The 14,427-nt window shown below is 43.8% G+C and overlaps 1 protein-coding gene across 3 annotated transcripts in view; it reads right to left on the bottom strand.

The window, feature by feature from the left end:
- Window positions 1–492: 492 nt before the first annotated feature.
- LOC127585698 (receptor-type tyrosine-protein phosphatase H-like) overlaps window positions 493–14,427 on the bottom strand; it is a 123,984-nt gene continuing 110,049 nt past the window's right edge. The window contains exons 16-18 of one of the 3 annotated variants that reach the window (XM_052043393.1): window positions 12,300–12,376; window positions 8,682–8,816; window positions 493–7,475 (exon numbers count right to left, since the gene is read on the bottom strand). In XM_052043393.1, coding sequence (XP_051899353.1) covers window positions 7,302–7,475; window positions 8,682–8,816; window positions 12,300–12,376 — 386 coding nt within the window. In that variant the 3' untranslated portion in view covers window positions 493–7,301. Of the gene's footprint in view, window positions 8,817–12,299; window positions 12,377–14,427 lie in introns of all 3 variants that reach the window. The other 2 variants (XM_052043392.1, XM_052043394.1) reach the window with 2 other exon arrangements.

Genomic DNA, 14,427 nt, shown 5'->3' with positions numbered 1-14,427 from the left:
TTTGATGTAAGCAGAGCCACAGAAATGGGCTGACAGGTGGACAGAAGCAAAAAGCAGGACAGACACGGGGAGGGAGCAGTTTGATGTAGACAGACCAGTCATGTATGGAGAGTGAGACACACATCAAGATGTTAGTGGAAATAGTGTGAGAGACAGACAGAAATAGTGGAGCAGGCAGAGATGATGGGGTGGTTTGATATAAACGAAGATTCATACAAACAGTGAGACAGACTCAGACGCACTGGAGCAGATAGTGAGCCAGAGGTAGAATTCACAAATGGGGAACTGGAGAGTTTGGACACACCCAACTGTGGAGTAATGGCACCTGAGTGAGTATAAAAGACTGGGAAGGACAGAGCCTTCTGCAGGTTTCAGTCCAGCTGCACAAGGATCGGGGATGGTGCAATAAAGGAAAAAGGCACAAACACAGTTACAGAGTGCAACCTGTATCCATAGAAACATGACTGCAGGGAACAGTGCTGCAACTAAATGTAATGATCGTTTACAGCATCGATATCACTGATGCTCTCATAGAAGCCGTCCATTTCATTCTGGTAGATATGTTCGTTGATGGATTTCCTTTGAATCGTGTCCAGAATGCACTGGTGTAGGAAGATATACTGAGTCTAAAGGAACAGAAGACGGAGAGGGAGAAATGTTACGGTGAGATGAGAAGACACATCTGTACTGGAAGTAAATCATGTGGTTATGAAAGGAAGAAGATGAGGGTTCTCACTGTCATGAAACACACACCTGCAGGGACTTCACCTGCAGTCCTCATGAAAAATACAACCTTCCCGTAGATTTGAGGCTTCGATGGTGGCTGAAGGGCCGACAACCTCTGTGCCTTGGACAGGGAAAGGCCCTTCTGTGTCCTCTCCTCCACCAACTGTACAAGGAGTTGGCCGCAGAGGGAAATGACATGAAGGAGGTTGATCTTGCGAAAACTGAACTGGATGGGTGTGGTCTCTGACCTCAGCTGCTTCAGTTTATGCAGGTGGGGGAGGAGGAGTTCATTGGGATCGAAAAGTGGGACATTTGGTATTATTCCCATTATGGTTACTGACCTCTCGAGGGCAATTAGGAATGGGCAATAAATGCTGGGTCTTGTCAGCAACGCCCACATCCCAAAAAATAAAAAAAGACATTTAGAGTGGGCACAGCACAGGTTAGGTATGGAGTAAAGTTCCTTCTGCACTGCCCCAGCAAACACTCCTATGGCAGGGATAACACAGGTTAGATACAGAGTCAAGCTCCCCCTACAGCATCCCATCAAGCACTCCCAGGGCCCGGAAAGCATGGCTTAGACTAAAGCTCACCCAATTAAATAAAAATAAAAGAAACTGCAGGTGCTAGAAATCTGAAATAGAAACAGAAAACGCTGAAAATATTCAGCATGTAAGGCAGCATCTGTGGAGAGAAAAACAGTTAATGTTTTAGGCTGAGAACGTATTTTAAAGCTCTCTCTGGACAATCCCACGACACACTCCGAAGGCAGGACAGCACAGGTTAGATACAGATTAAAGCTCTCTCTGCACTGTCCCATCAAGCACTCCCAGGGCAGGGTCAGCATGGGTTAGATACAGAGTAAAGCTCCCTCTGCACTGTCCCATCAAGCACTCCCAGGACAGGGTCAGCATGGGTTAGATACAGATTAAAGCTCCCTCTGCACTGGCCCATCAAACATTACCAGTATTGGGATACCATGGATCCCTGCGCACCAGATTCCTGGACACTTGGGTTCCTGCTGTCAAGTTTTGTCCATACACTGTTCATGTTTCACCGTGTTATCCACCTGGAGAACACTATCAGTATATTTGTAGTGCTTTCACAGGCTTAGGGTTTATCAAAACCTCTGCAAAACCAAAGAACTACTGTCGCTGTTGACAATCAAAACAGGATCTTCAACCCACCGAGTGTGTGATGACCATCAACCGCCCATTTACACAAATCCCATTTTTTCTCCCCATACTCCCCTCAACTCTTCCCTGATTTTACCACCTCTCACACGCACTAGCGCCATTTACAGTGTAGCGGTTAGCATAACGCTTTACAGCGCCAGTGACCTGGGTTCAATTCCGGCCACTGTCTGTAAGGAGTTTGTACATTCTCCCCGTGTCTGCGTGGGTTTCCTCCGGGTGCTCCGATTTCCTCCCACATTCCAAAAGGTGTACAGGTTAGGAAGTTGTGGGCATGCTATGTTGGCGCCGGAAGCGTGGAGACACTTGCGGGCTGCCCCCAGAACGCTCTACGCAAAGGTGCATTTCACTGTGTGTTTCGATGTACATGTGACTAATAAAGATATCTTACCAACCCGCACGTGTTTGGGATGTGGCAGGAAACTAGAACACCTGGAGGGACACTCAAATGGTCAGAGGGAGTATGTGCACACAGACAGCATTATAGGTCAGGATTGAACACAGGCTGCCGGAGCCGTGAGGCAGCAGCTGAACTAGCTGCACTGCTGGACTGTCACTCCTGTAATGCAGGCAACGTGGTAGATGATTTGAGCACAGCAAACTCCCACAGACAGTAATGAGGTAATGACAAGAGTAATCTGTTTTATGGAAGTTGGTTGGGGGCTAAATACTTGCCACAGGATAAACTTCCAGCTCTACAGAATAGAGCCACTGGATCTTTTGCAACCACCTGAGAAAACATGTAAGATTTCATCCAAAAGATGTCAATGACTTGCATTACAGCACTCAGTACTACACCAGGAGAGGCAGCCTAGATTTTGTGCTCAAGTTCAACAGGACACAAACACAAAACCTTTAGACCTAAAAGACAGAAAGCTACTCACCAAGACACAGCTTATGCCCCATGATAATATGACATGTGATCGTGTATAGGGACAAAGTCCAGGTAATGAATTTTCACTATAATATGGAACAAATTCTTGATGAAAGAACACTGTGAATGTGTGGGAGGTCAGAGTATTGTCGGCAACCGTGGTTTGAGAATTGGTCAGGGCTTGCCAAGAGACTGAAACATTCTGAGCTGGCGAGGAAATCAAAGTGATAATGAATAACGCCAAAGCCAAAAAAAAGTAGCAACTCCTCACCTCAGTCTGGACCATGTACGTCCGATTCATCCTCATTTTATAGACGATCCCATAAACATCGACCACTGCCTCCTTTTCCATCTGTTGCAGAAGATAGTCAAGGGCTATTAATGTGCCAGTCCGCCCTACACCGGCGCTGAAATTAAACAGGGATATTGTCATTGACAGATTTATTTTCTTCTCTCAGTCTCCATAGCAACATGACCCGTCATAAAAAGTTCGGATTAAATCAGGCATTCCTTGGAAATGTTTTTATTCACCCCAACAATAATCCATCTCCCTCACACTGTCACTCAGTAATCTCTCCTCCAGCACAGTCTAACCAAATGTACTGTATATCTCCTGATGCTAATCCAACTCCCTTGTACTGTCCCACAATTACCCCTCTCCCCCAGTGCCCTATGTTCCTGATTGGACCTCTCCTGACATTAACCCAGCTCATTCACACTGTCCTTCAGTAATCCCTTTCCTCAGTAGCCTGCATTACTGAGTGTATCTTTTCTGATGTTAATCCATCTCCCTCACACTGTTAGTCAGTAACCCTTCTTCCCTAGTGCCTTGCATTGCTGACTGGATCTCTCCTGATGTTAACCCAGCTCCCTCACACTATCACGCAGTAACCCTTCTCCCTCAGCATCCTGTATTTCTGATTGCATCTCTCCTGTTGTTCATCCAGCTCCCCTCACTCTATCAATTTTATTATCTTTGCTATGAACTTCCACCGCACCCTCATTCACTTGGACCGTTTCTAACACCTCTCTCCCTTTTCTGAATCTCTCTGAGTCTCCATCTCAGGAGACAAATTGTCGACTGGCATTTAGTTTAAACCCACTGACTCCCATAGCAACACTGACTACATCTCCTCTCACCCGGTCTCTTGTAAGGACACCATTCCTTTCTCTCAGTTTCTCTGTATCTACTCTGTCTGTTTCCAAGATGATGCTTTCCGTTCCAGACATCTGAAATGTCCTCCTTTTTCACGTGGCTTCTCCTCTACTGTGGTTGACGGAGCCCTCACTCACATTTCCTCCATTTTCCAGACTTTTGTTCGTCCCCCTCCCCCACAGAGTTATAGAACATGGAAACATACCTTTCGGCCCAACTTGTACATGCCAACCAAGTTACCTACCTGAACTAGTCCCAGCTGCCTGCATTTGACCCATATCCCTCTAAACCTTTCCAATCCATGTACCTGTCCAAATGAGTTCCGTTGGTCCTCACCTTTCACCCGATCAGCCTCATCATCCAGCACATAACTCTGTGTCATTTCCGCCAGCTGCAATGGGATCCCACCACCAATTGCACCTTCCCCTCCCTGATCTTTCTACTTTCAGCAGGGACCACTCTCTTCATGACTCCCTGGTTTGCTCATCCCTACACACCTGCCCTTTTCATTCCCCTGGCACTTTCCCCTTCAGCTGTGAGAGGTGCAACACTTGTTTCTACACCTCCTTCCTCACCACCATCCAGGGACCTAAACAGCCCTTCCAGGTCAGGCAAAGATTCACCCCAACTTCATCTCCTGCATTCGATGCTCTCGATGTGGCCTCCTGTGCATCGGCAAAACCAAGCACAGACGAGGCGACTGTTTTAAGGAGCATCTGCACTCTGTCCGCAATGGCCATGCTGAGCTCCCATTTGCATGCCAGCTCATCTCCGCTTCCCACTCCCACACCGATCTACCGTCCTCTTCTCCACTTCCAGTGTGAGGCCAAACGCAAACTAGAAGAACAACACCTCAATATTCTGCTAGCTAGTCTATAATCCAATGGTATGGGCACAGAGTTTTCCAATTTCGGGCAACTCACACCCCGTGTTACTTTCTCTCTGCTTCTGATCCACCCAAGTTCTCTCATGCTCCTTTACCTAACCCCTCTCCCCTACCTGCTAACCAATTTAGATGCTTGCCTCGGCCTGTTTCCATTTGCCTATCACCCACACATTTAATCTACTGGGTCTCCTAGCCCTCCCCCATCTGGTTCCATCTGTCCATTATATCCCTTCTTTATCTGGTTCCACATAACACCTTCCAGACTCTCTTCGTCTTCTAGCCTCCCCTCCACAACCCCTGCACCCCCTCCCGGCCTAACTCCATCTGCCCATCATCTCTCCTCACCCGGTTCCACTATGGCCTGCCAGACCTTGACTCACTCCTCCCTCTCAACTCTCTATACTGGGTATTCCTCTATACTCTGATGCAGGGTCTTGACCTAAAACGTCAACCACCCCTCTGCCTCCACAGATGCTGCCTGACCTGCTGAGTACCTCCATCTTTTGCTCCAGATTACATCGTCTGCAGTTTCCTGTGTCTTTGTCATTCAGTAACTCCTGTCCCTCAGCGCTGTGTTAGATTTGATCTCCAGTGATGTTAATCTAGCTCCCTCTCACTATCATATAGTAACCTCTCTTCTCCATTGCCTTGTGTTAGAGCTTGTATCCGTACTGATGTTAATCCAGCTCCTTCACACCAGAAAATAAAGATTAAAACACCCCTCATCATTGCTACTTCATACTATTCAACTGGAACATGTTCATAACTTGTTAAATAGGCTAAGAAATTAGCAATCAAATCCCTAGTGAATACATTAATGAAGAGTCTACAAGACAAAGGCTGGAGCGAAGGGATTGTAGTTTATAAGAAGGCAGTAATGAAAGTCTTGATGGGCCTTTTAAGACATAGCCTTATCTAAGAGTTAAAGTGTGGACAAAACTGAACAAAGCGGAGCTTTCGAGCAGCTTACCTACAATGTACGACAGGAAGTCCTCCCTGATTCTTGTTCAGGTGATCCCGGATTAAATTTTGGAACTTCAGCAGCTTCTCTGTGGTTTTAGGAACACTGCAATTTGGCCAGGAAGTGAAGTGGAACTGGGTGACTGTATGTGGCTCTGAATATCTAGCCTAATCAAAGAAGGCAGAGCATCAGTCACAACCCCTTGCCACTTAGTTCCCTTCTTCCAAAAGCTACACCTCCCAATGCAACCAGGTCCACAGATACTTGTCGCACTCTGTTACCTCATTCAAGTGCCCATATCCTACGTCTGCGATCATCTGTTTTTTATTTGTCCTATTATTTTACAAAAAAATATACTAGCAGTAGATCACTCAGCCCCTTCAGCATGCTCTGCATATCAAAAGATCTGACACCAACCTCAACCCCTTATTACTGTCTAACCATCATTCATAATCCATCTACCTCTTCCTTAAAAACAAAGACACTACTTAAACATTTTTAAACAGTGACTCCTCGGATCTAAATTCTCCCTTGAGAAAATAACTTCTCCACGTTCATCTTGTAAGGATTCCTCAGGACCTTGGATATTTCAATTCACCCTTTTCTACCTTTTACCCATGTTGACATTGTACCCAGACATTTGATGGCACAAGGCTGTATTAATGTTCCAACCCTGCCACAAGTCAATTTCTTGCCTTCCATGCCATCTCAGACACCTTTTGACTCTCCTCCCTTTCTTTTCATCTTAAACTGTCTTTCAATTCTATTTTTTCCTAGGTCTGATCTGAAACTGAAATATTAACTGTTTTCTCACCACAGATGCTGCCTGATCTGCTGAGTATTTTTTGCTTTTATTGCAAATGGGAAATGAAAGGGAAACAAAAAGAAGCAGGGAACAACCAACCAAGAAAAGAAATAGTTGAGCGGAGAGTTGTGCATGGATAAAGAGCAGGGGTGGTATTTGCATGAGAAAATAAGAAACATGCATGACAGCTCACATTTCTATAGCATTTTCACAATCACTGCAGCCAATGAACAACATTTTGAAGGGTAGTCACCATTGTAAAGTAGGAGTGAATTTATGAACAACAAGCTCCAGCAACATTAATGTGATAATGACCAGCTAATTTGTTTAAGCAATGTTAGTTAAGGACTTTTGGTAAAAACATTCAACAAAGGCCAATGGTGTTTTGCGTCTATAGGTGTGGGCAATGAGACCTTTGGAACAATTGAGCCTGAAGCATGGATAATGGTTTGTTGGTAGATGGAGGGAGCCTGTAGGATAAATTCAAACAGATCCACAGAAACCATATTTCAGCGCATGAATGGGAAGTAATTGGAACAGGCTCCCCGAGGAAATGATTCATGTAAATCCAAATGAGATTAGAGTAACTTGAGATAAGCGTTAAAGATTTGGGAGGATCTTAAGCCATCGTTCTGAGGTTGGGAGCTTTCTTGTAGTTATATCTGGGTTGTTTTCAATTCAATGATAAAAGAATGATCAGTCAGCGATCAGCGAGTTCTCCATTGATGTCCCTCTGTAAATGACCCTCCACCTTTTTGATGATGAAATTCCTGATCGTCCACTCAGGCAAGATGTTTTCTGAAAGGATATTCACTGCGATGTCCCCATAGATGCAGGTGGTGTAGTCCATGGGCCAATAGTGTTCACATTTGATCTGGAACCAATTAAAACAAGCTTAAGGATGACCCCAAACAAAACAATGTATAATAGGTTGGCCCATTGGGCAGCTGGTCAGGGGACTAATTGAACAAGGAATTGGCTATGCAATCCTCTTCACAGTGAGCCATGGTACTAACTATGACCAAATGATTCCATTCTGGCCTCCGAGCTAGAAGATTCCAGGATCAAACATCTCACAATATCTTTGTACTGGACACCAGAGATCCAGCTCCAAACACTAGGTTAACACCTAAATGGGCCCTCATGTCTGGTGGCTCTGGGGAGCCCTTCCTCACCATATAACACCCAGAGAGGGTTAACAGCTCATCATCACCATGGCATTGGTGGGTGGAAAGATTGCCACAGCTTTGAAAGCAGCATTGCCTTGGTGATCTTTCAGGTAGACTGTAAGGTTGTTAATGTGTATCCTGCCACAATTTACGCTGTTTTTCAAAGTTCAATCATAGATACTTCATGTACAAAGAGATCCCAATCATCACGTTGTTCACAATGGTTGAAAACATTATCTACCCTAATTCCACTTCCCAGCTCGTTTTCTGTAGCTCCATACATAACAGCTACTTCAGGTACCTTTCTAATTGCAAAAGGATTTTCTGCCTCCTGTACTCTTTGAGCAGGCAAGTTCTAGATGCCATTCTAGATGAAGTTCTTTGGATGGAAAAGATTCTTCTCAGTCTCCCTCTAATCCTTTCACTGGACACAGAAACGACTAAGGGAAGCAAAGAGCTTCAGAGGGGAAACTGTAGTCACAGATTTAATGGGACTGCTGGTGAGAAACAGGATGTCTCATCCCTTCATAGGTACTGGTGATGTATGGGGATGGGGGTAAATCCCCATTCACATCCCCCTGGAGGCTGCTTTGAGTTTGGGCCAAACTTGGAGTGCATGGATGTCAGCAGATATCTGAGCTCACTTATATCAGAGATGGTTTTTTCAAATCTGTACTGAAACAGTTTTTTGATATTGTATGTTGGCATCATCTCAGATTAAAACTGGGCCTTAAAAAGCGAAACAAACCTGAAAAGTTCACTTTTTAATAGTTCATTTCCATGCAGCCAATGAACAAATGGAGAGATCTTCATGATTTGGGAAGACTCCTGAATTCTGTCCTGGCAACATCTTTATTGAGAGCTTTATTTTGGGGACTGGGTCTGGTTCAAACTGAGAATTAGGGACTCACCTGATTTACCTCCACACAGTTGGTCAGCATCACAATGACCTCTGACTTCTGCTCCCAAATCATTCGCCAAAAGTCCACCACTGTATTTGGCAGGGGTCCCTGGGCAGCAATGAACGCCTTATCGAGATTGTAACCCTATGAGAAACCAGCAGGAAAACCTTGAAGAGAAGCCAACAGAAGTAAAAGAAAAGTGAGGGAAGAGGTACCCTCCTGGCTGGAATATGTGAGGCTGGATATTTAGAATGGGAGGGGAAGGGTCAGGGGAGCAAGAGATGGGGTCTGGTAGAGGCTACTCAACTAACACCCAGAGCCCACCTAGTAAATTCTACAATCATTCACCCCAAGACACACTAAACAGAGCTCACAAGTTCCTTATGGTGTATTTACATGTAAGGCTAACTTTAAGGGCTAAGTGTCAAACCTGGTATGGCTTCAATGTGTTCTTGTAGCAGGCACTGCTGGTTATAGCCGTCAGTTCTGTTTACAGCTATGTCTCCGTCTTAAGTCCTGTGCTTGCGACAACACAAAGGAACTGACAGACACTGGATGGTGCCAGAGATGTGCAGTGTGGGTTCAGTCAGTGAGAGCCCAGACAATACTCTCAGAGAAGGAAGACTGTGCACTGTACATGAGATTTAAGCAACCTGAGCACATCATAATGGTATGACAACTCTGAAACTCAGTTTCCCTCTCATGCAACTGAAACTAAGCTAAAAAAAAACAGAATGCTGGAAGAACTCAGCAGGTCAAGCAGCATCTGTGGAGGCAAAAGGTGTAAGTCACCTTTTCGGTCGACACCCTGCATCAGGGCTGAGACTAAACAGAAAATATTGCCAGTATATAGCAGGGCAAAGTGGGGGGTGGGATAGAGACTGGTAAGTGATAGGCGGAGCCAGATGGAGAGGGGATAACAGGGAGATGAAACCAAGTGGGGAAGGAGATAGAAGGGATGATCAAAGGGAGAAAACTGCATGATAAGTGAGTGGGGGAAGAGCACCAGTGGTGTGGGTTATTCAGAATTGGAAAATTCAATATTCATGCCTTTGGGTTGTATGGTACTGAAACAGTATATGTTGATCTTACAATTTGCATTTGGCTGCTCCGTAGCAATGGGGAAGGCCAAGGACAAACAGGTCGATGTAGGAATGGGAAAGAGAATTAAAGTGACATGCAACCAGAAGCTCGAGATGGCTGTTGCAGACAGAGCAAAGATGCTCCACAAAATGGTCGCCTCGTCTACACCAAAATGGAGTCATCAATGTAGAGGTTTTGTCTGCACTTAGGAGAATTTTTTCTTTAATTCAGACTCAGGAGGTGGGCATCAGCATTTAATTCCCATCTCTAACTACCCTCAATGTAATGGCCGGCAGGAGTGAAAGTAAGATAAATTTCACATTAGTATGTTGATTTACACTTTCCACTGTACTATGCCCTTTGTTCTTAATGCTTCAGCAACTTTCCTACTGGCACATTGTTCCAGCTGATTTTCATCTCTCATTGTGGGTGTTTCTCTTAAACTGCTGAAGTCTGTGCAGTAAGTGTACTCCTCAGATCGTAATGAAGTGACAACTTTAAAACTCAAGTTTTCCTCTTGCACTTGTGATAATTTTTGCTTTAATTCAGGCTTGGAATGCAGCATGCTGGGAAGATTAGCAATTATAGCCCACACCTGATTTACCTCCACACAGGTGGCCCCTGCGTTACCGAGGGGTTGCGTTTCTAGAAAACGGGCCATGTCATGACTTTCAGTAACGTGAAGCAGCATCACCTGCACATGTGTCAAGAAATGTGAGTTGAAAAGAAATAAATTTTGTGTTAATTAATTTACTTTTTTCACACAAGTTCTGTGAGGTTGAATTTTATTCCATATCTGAAATTTTTGGGTAATGATTTGTGAATTCTATAAGGGTGAAATTCCATAACCTAAATAACTGTAATGCAGGTGTCACCTGTATAGAAATACACCATAAATGTTTCCCAAATTATAGCTTTATGCTTTTGAAAGATACGATTTGCTGGATAGGATAAAATATGGCAATAAAACAAACAGATTATTGTACCTATTGTGAGAAAATCTCTCCTGGCAAGCTGAGGAACATTTTAAGATATTGAAGACAGATAATTTAATTGATTTAAATGAAGAATTCATTGCAGTCAGGAATTCTGAGGGGAGTTTGCATGTTCTCCTTGTGAACGCATAGGTTTCCCCCAGGTGCTCCAGTTTCCTCCCACATCCCAAAAATATGCAGGTTTGATAGCTGAGATCAAAAATAGAAAATGTGGGAAATACTCAACTGGGCTTGTTCTGATGAAAGGTCTACCACCAAATTGGCTGCTGTAAAATTCCCCTGTTGTGTCGGGGAATGGTAGGATCTGGAAGGAGTTGATGAGACTGTGAGCAGAATAAGATGGGAATACTGGCACAGACTTGGGTGGGCTGAAGGATCTGATTCTGTGCCATATTGTCTCAATGACGTTATGATTCAGGACTGCCTATTCAAGCTTCCAAGTGCTTTGGCTTAATACAAAGTCACATGGTACAAAATGGATCAGTAAATGAACTGAGAATAAAACAGAAAATGCTGGAAATATTCAGTAGGTTAGGCAACATCTCTGAAGAGTGCAACAAGGTTAACTTTTCAGGTCAAAGACCTTTCATTGGAAAAGATTCTAAAGTCTGATCAAAGGCTTTTGACTCGAAGTATTAACTCTGTTTCTCCTTCTGCAGTAGCTGCCTGACCTGTTCAATACTTCCATCACTTTCTGTTTTAGTTTAGATTTCCAGCAGCCGGAATATTTTGCTCTTGCAAGTGAACGAGAAGGCAAATTACTGAAAGGTAACCCAAAGACCTGAATTTGTGATTTGGAGATGGCAGTTCAAATCCTAACTTTAGAGCTGACACATTTAACCAGTTAAATAATGGAGAATTAAGGAATACAAAAGTCAGCATCTGTAATGGTGACCATATAATTTCCAGTTTATTGCAATTTCCCAACAGGTTCACGCTAATCCTTTGTGCATGGCACAGCAGTTAGTGTTGCTGCCTCTCAGCTTCAGTGACCTGTTCAATCCTGACCTCGGGTATTGTCTGTGTGGAGTTTGCACATTTTCCTCTGACTACGCACTGTTTCCCCTGGGTGCCAACTTTCTTCCCACATCCCAAAGACATGCGGGGAGGTTAACTGGCTGTAGTAGATTATCCCATAGTGTAGATGGGTAGCAAAAGAATCGAAACGAAGGAAGGAAGGAACAAAATCAGCCACCTTTGTCTAGTCTTACCAATATGTGACCCGATTCACACACCGACGTAACAAATTCTGAACTTTCTTCTGGCCAGACACTAATTTATCCTTAATAGTTTCTCATGGGAAAGTACAAATGGTAGTAAATGTTGACATCACTCTGTACATGAGTAAGAGTAACAAATAAGGAAGTAATCCCAGATTCAGATAACCTTTCAAGAACAGGGGAGCTGAAGGGATTTTCCTCAGTCCTTTCAATTCACAGCTTGGACAGCTGACCGAGGTAGTCACAGTCTCTCAGAATCTTTTTGCTTTGAATATTTGGGGCGGGGTTTCCATAGTTACAGAAACAAGCCCTCTGTGTGCAAAACTCACAGGCATGTAACTTGCATTGATATAATCGGAAGAGCTGCTATCAGGCTGACGACTAAGTTTAACTCTGGCGGCGTCATCTGAAAGAAGCAAGAGAGAAAAACAATGTCATTGGAATGAGCAACACACAGCATATGCAGTCTCTTGTGTCTTCACTGGAATGAGAAGCCACCTTATGCACCTAAACCACAAGACATAGCAACAGAATTAGGCCATTCGGCCCATCGAGGAAGGAACCTATGAGGAAGGAACTTTCCTTTGTAACCTGCCAACTGCAACACCTTTGATAGATGCATTAGTATTGTTGGATTCGACTGTTTTAGTAGTTTTTTTTAACACGTATAGTGTTTAATACACCTCGTGGCTGCACAAGGAATGGCTGGCTTATTGGTTCGTCCATCAGGTAAATATGTGTTTTCACATTGGTTGGTTTTGCCATAGGTATCTAATAGGTTTCCTGATTGGACTACTGGTAGCTAAGAAGTACCTCTTATCTCGGGTATAAAAGGTGTCATTTTTTTTTGTTAATCACTCTCTTGCTCCGCCCCCCCCCACCACACCAGCCCTAGCTCATCTTTAGTTCTTTTTGTCTCAGCTCATCTCCTAGCAGTAAAGCTAGTGCCATGTTCTCTGTGACTGTTTCTTTGTTTTAAACTTTTCCAATAAAACTTTGTGTAGCACCAAGTTGTTTTCAACTCATTCTCGGACTCCTGAAAGAACCCGCGGATTCGAAAATAACCAGATCCGATGATTTTGGCGCAGTCGGCAGAATGGTTATGAAAAACAGAGTTTTAAAATTCCTCAGACAAAGACAGGAGGTAAGGGCATCTTCCATTTCTGAATTGTTGGGGAAATCATTGGATTCTGTGTCAGTACACCATCTGAAGGAAGCTTAAGAGTGAGAAGAAAACTCTATTTTACCTTGCTATTTGAAATATTTTGGGTTGAAACTCTATTGATAACATCTAAGTGAAGAGTATTCATTGAGATTGAACTGAAACAATGTCTGGAGTTGAGAAACAAATCACAGCATCTCCAGCTGAGAGAGAACCGATAACTGTGGGTTTAAGTGCTTCCTGGAATAAAGTATATGAATTTAATGTGATTAACAAAGCAATCCAGAAGAAATGTGCTATTGTTGCTGAGTCAAGTGAAACTTGGCTTATGAGTGATGTTGGAAAGATATGGAATAAGATTCAGAAAGTGTGGTCGGGAAAGGCAAAACCTGGCTGGACGATTGCAGTGTTAACAGAACTAAGAAAGTGTGAGTGTGCCGAGCTAAGAAGCCAAATCACTGAATCTGAGAGTCAGTGTGCTGAGTTAAAAAGCCAAATAGATGAATCTAAGCGTGACCGTGCTGAGCTAAACATCAAGTGTATGAGCTAAAGCGAGCACATGGTGAATCGACTGAGCAAGCAAATAAATTAACTGAACAATTGGGGAAGGAGGAAGAAATGTGTAACAGGCTGAAGGAACAGGATGACAGAGACAGTAAAAAGTCCAAAGAGCAACTTTCTGCATTAACCGAACGAGTGAGAAAACAAAGCAATAAATGTAACCAACTTAATGCAAAATGTGGGGAACTCCAGGGCAGACTGAATCAGCTTCAATAAACAAGAGTCAGGACTTTCAGTGCGCGGTCCTTCCAGCAGCACAGGATCAAACAGACCTCATGAACAGCACCACCCTTGGAACTCTAAGGCACTGCGGAATGGATATAACACTGATTTAACGGAAACCTCTGGTGACTCAAGTGATGACAGCAATGAGAGAAGTGGTCTGGCAGCCATGTCACAACTTGCCCCAATAAAAACAAAGGCAATCAAAGCATGCAAGAATGAGAATGGAGATAATGAAAGGAGACAAGATGTTTACCATCAACCACTGGACCCAGAAAAAAATTGACAAATGGTCCAGAGAAGTTCCACATACTAAAAAAGGAAACTTAAGCATTTGGACTGAACTTTGTCGAATCAAGAACATATACCAACTACATCCATATGGAGGCCTCCAAATTTTGGCCACTATGTTGTCTTCTCAGCAAACCAGATAGTTAAGTGAGAGAATTGATGACAGCATGGGAGATGACAGACAGGACCTAAGAGGTGGTCGGAATGCAATTAAGAGGTGG

The sequence above is a fragment of the Pristis pectinata genome, chromosome 33, assembly GCF_009764475.1.
Source record: "Pristis pectinata isolate sPriPec2 chromosome 33, sPriPec2.1.pri, whole genome shotgun sequence".
Classification (NCBI taxonomy): Eukaryota; Metazoa; Chordata; class Chondrichthyes; order Rhinopristiformes; family Pristidae; genus Pristis; species Pristis pectinata.
This window is presented reverse-complemented; position numbering and strand designations above follow the sequence as displayed.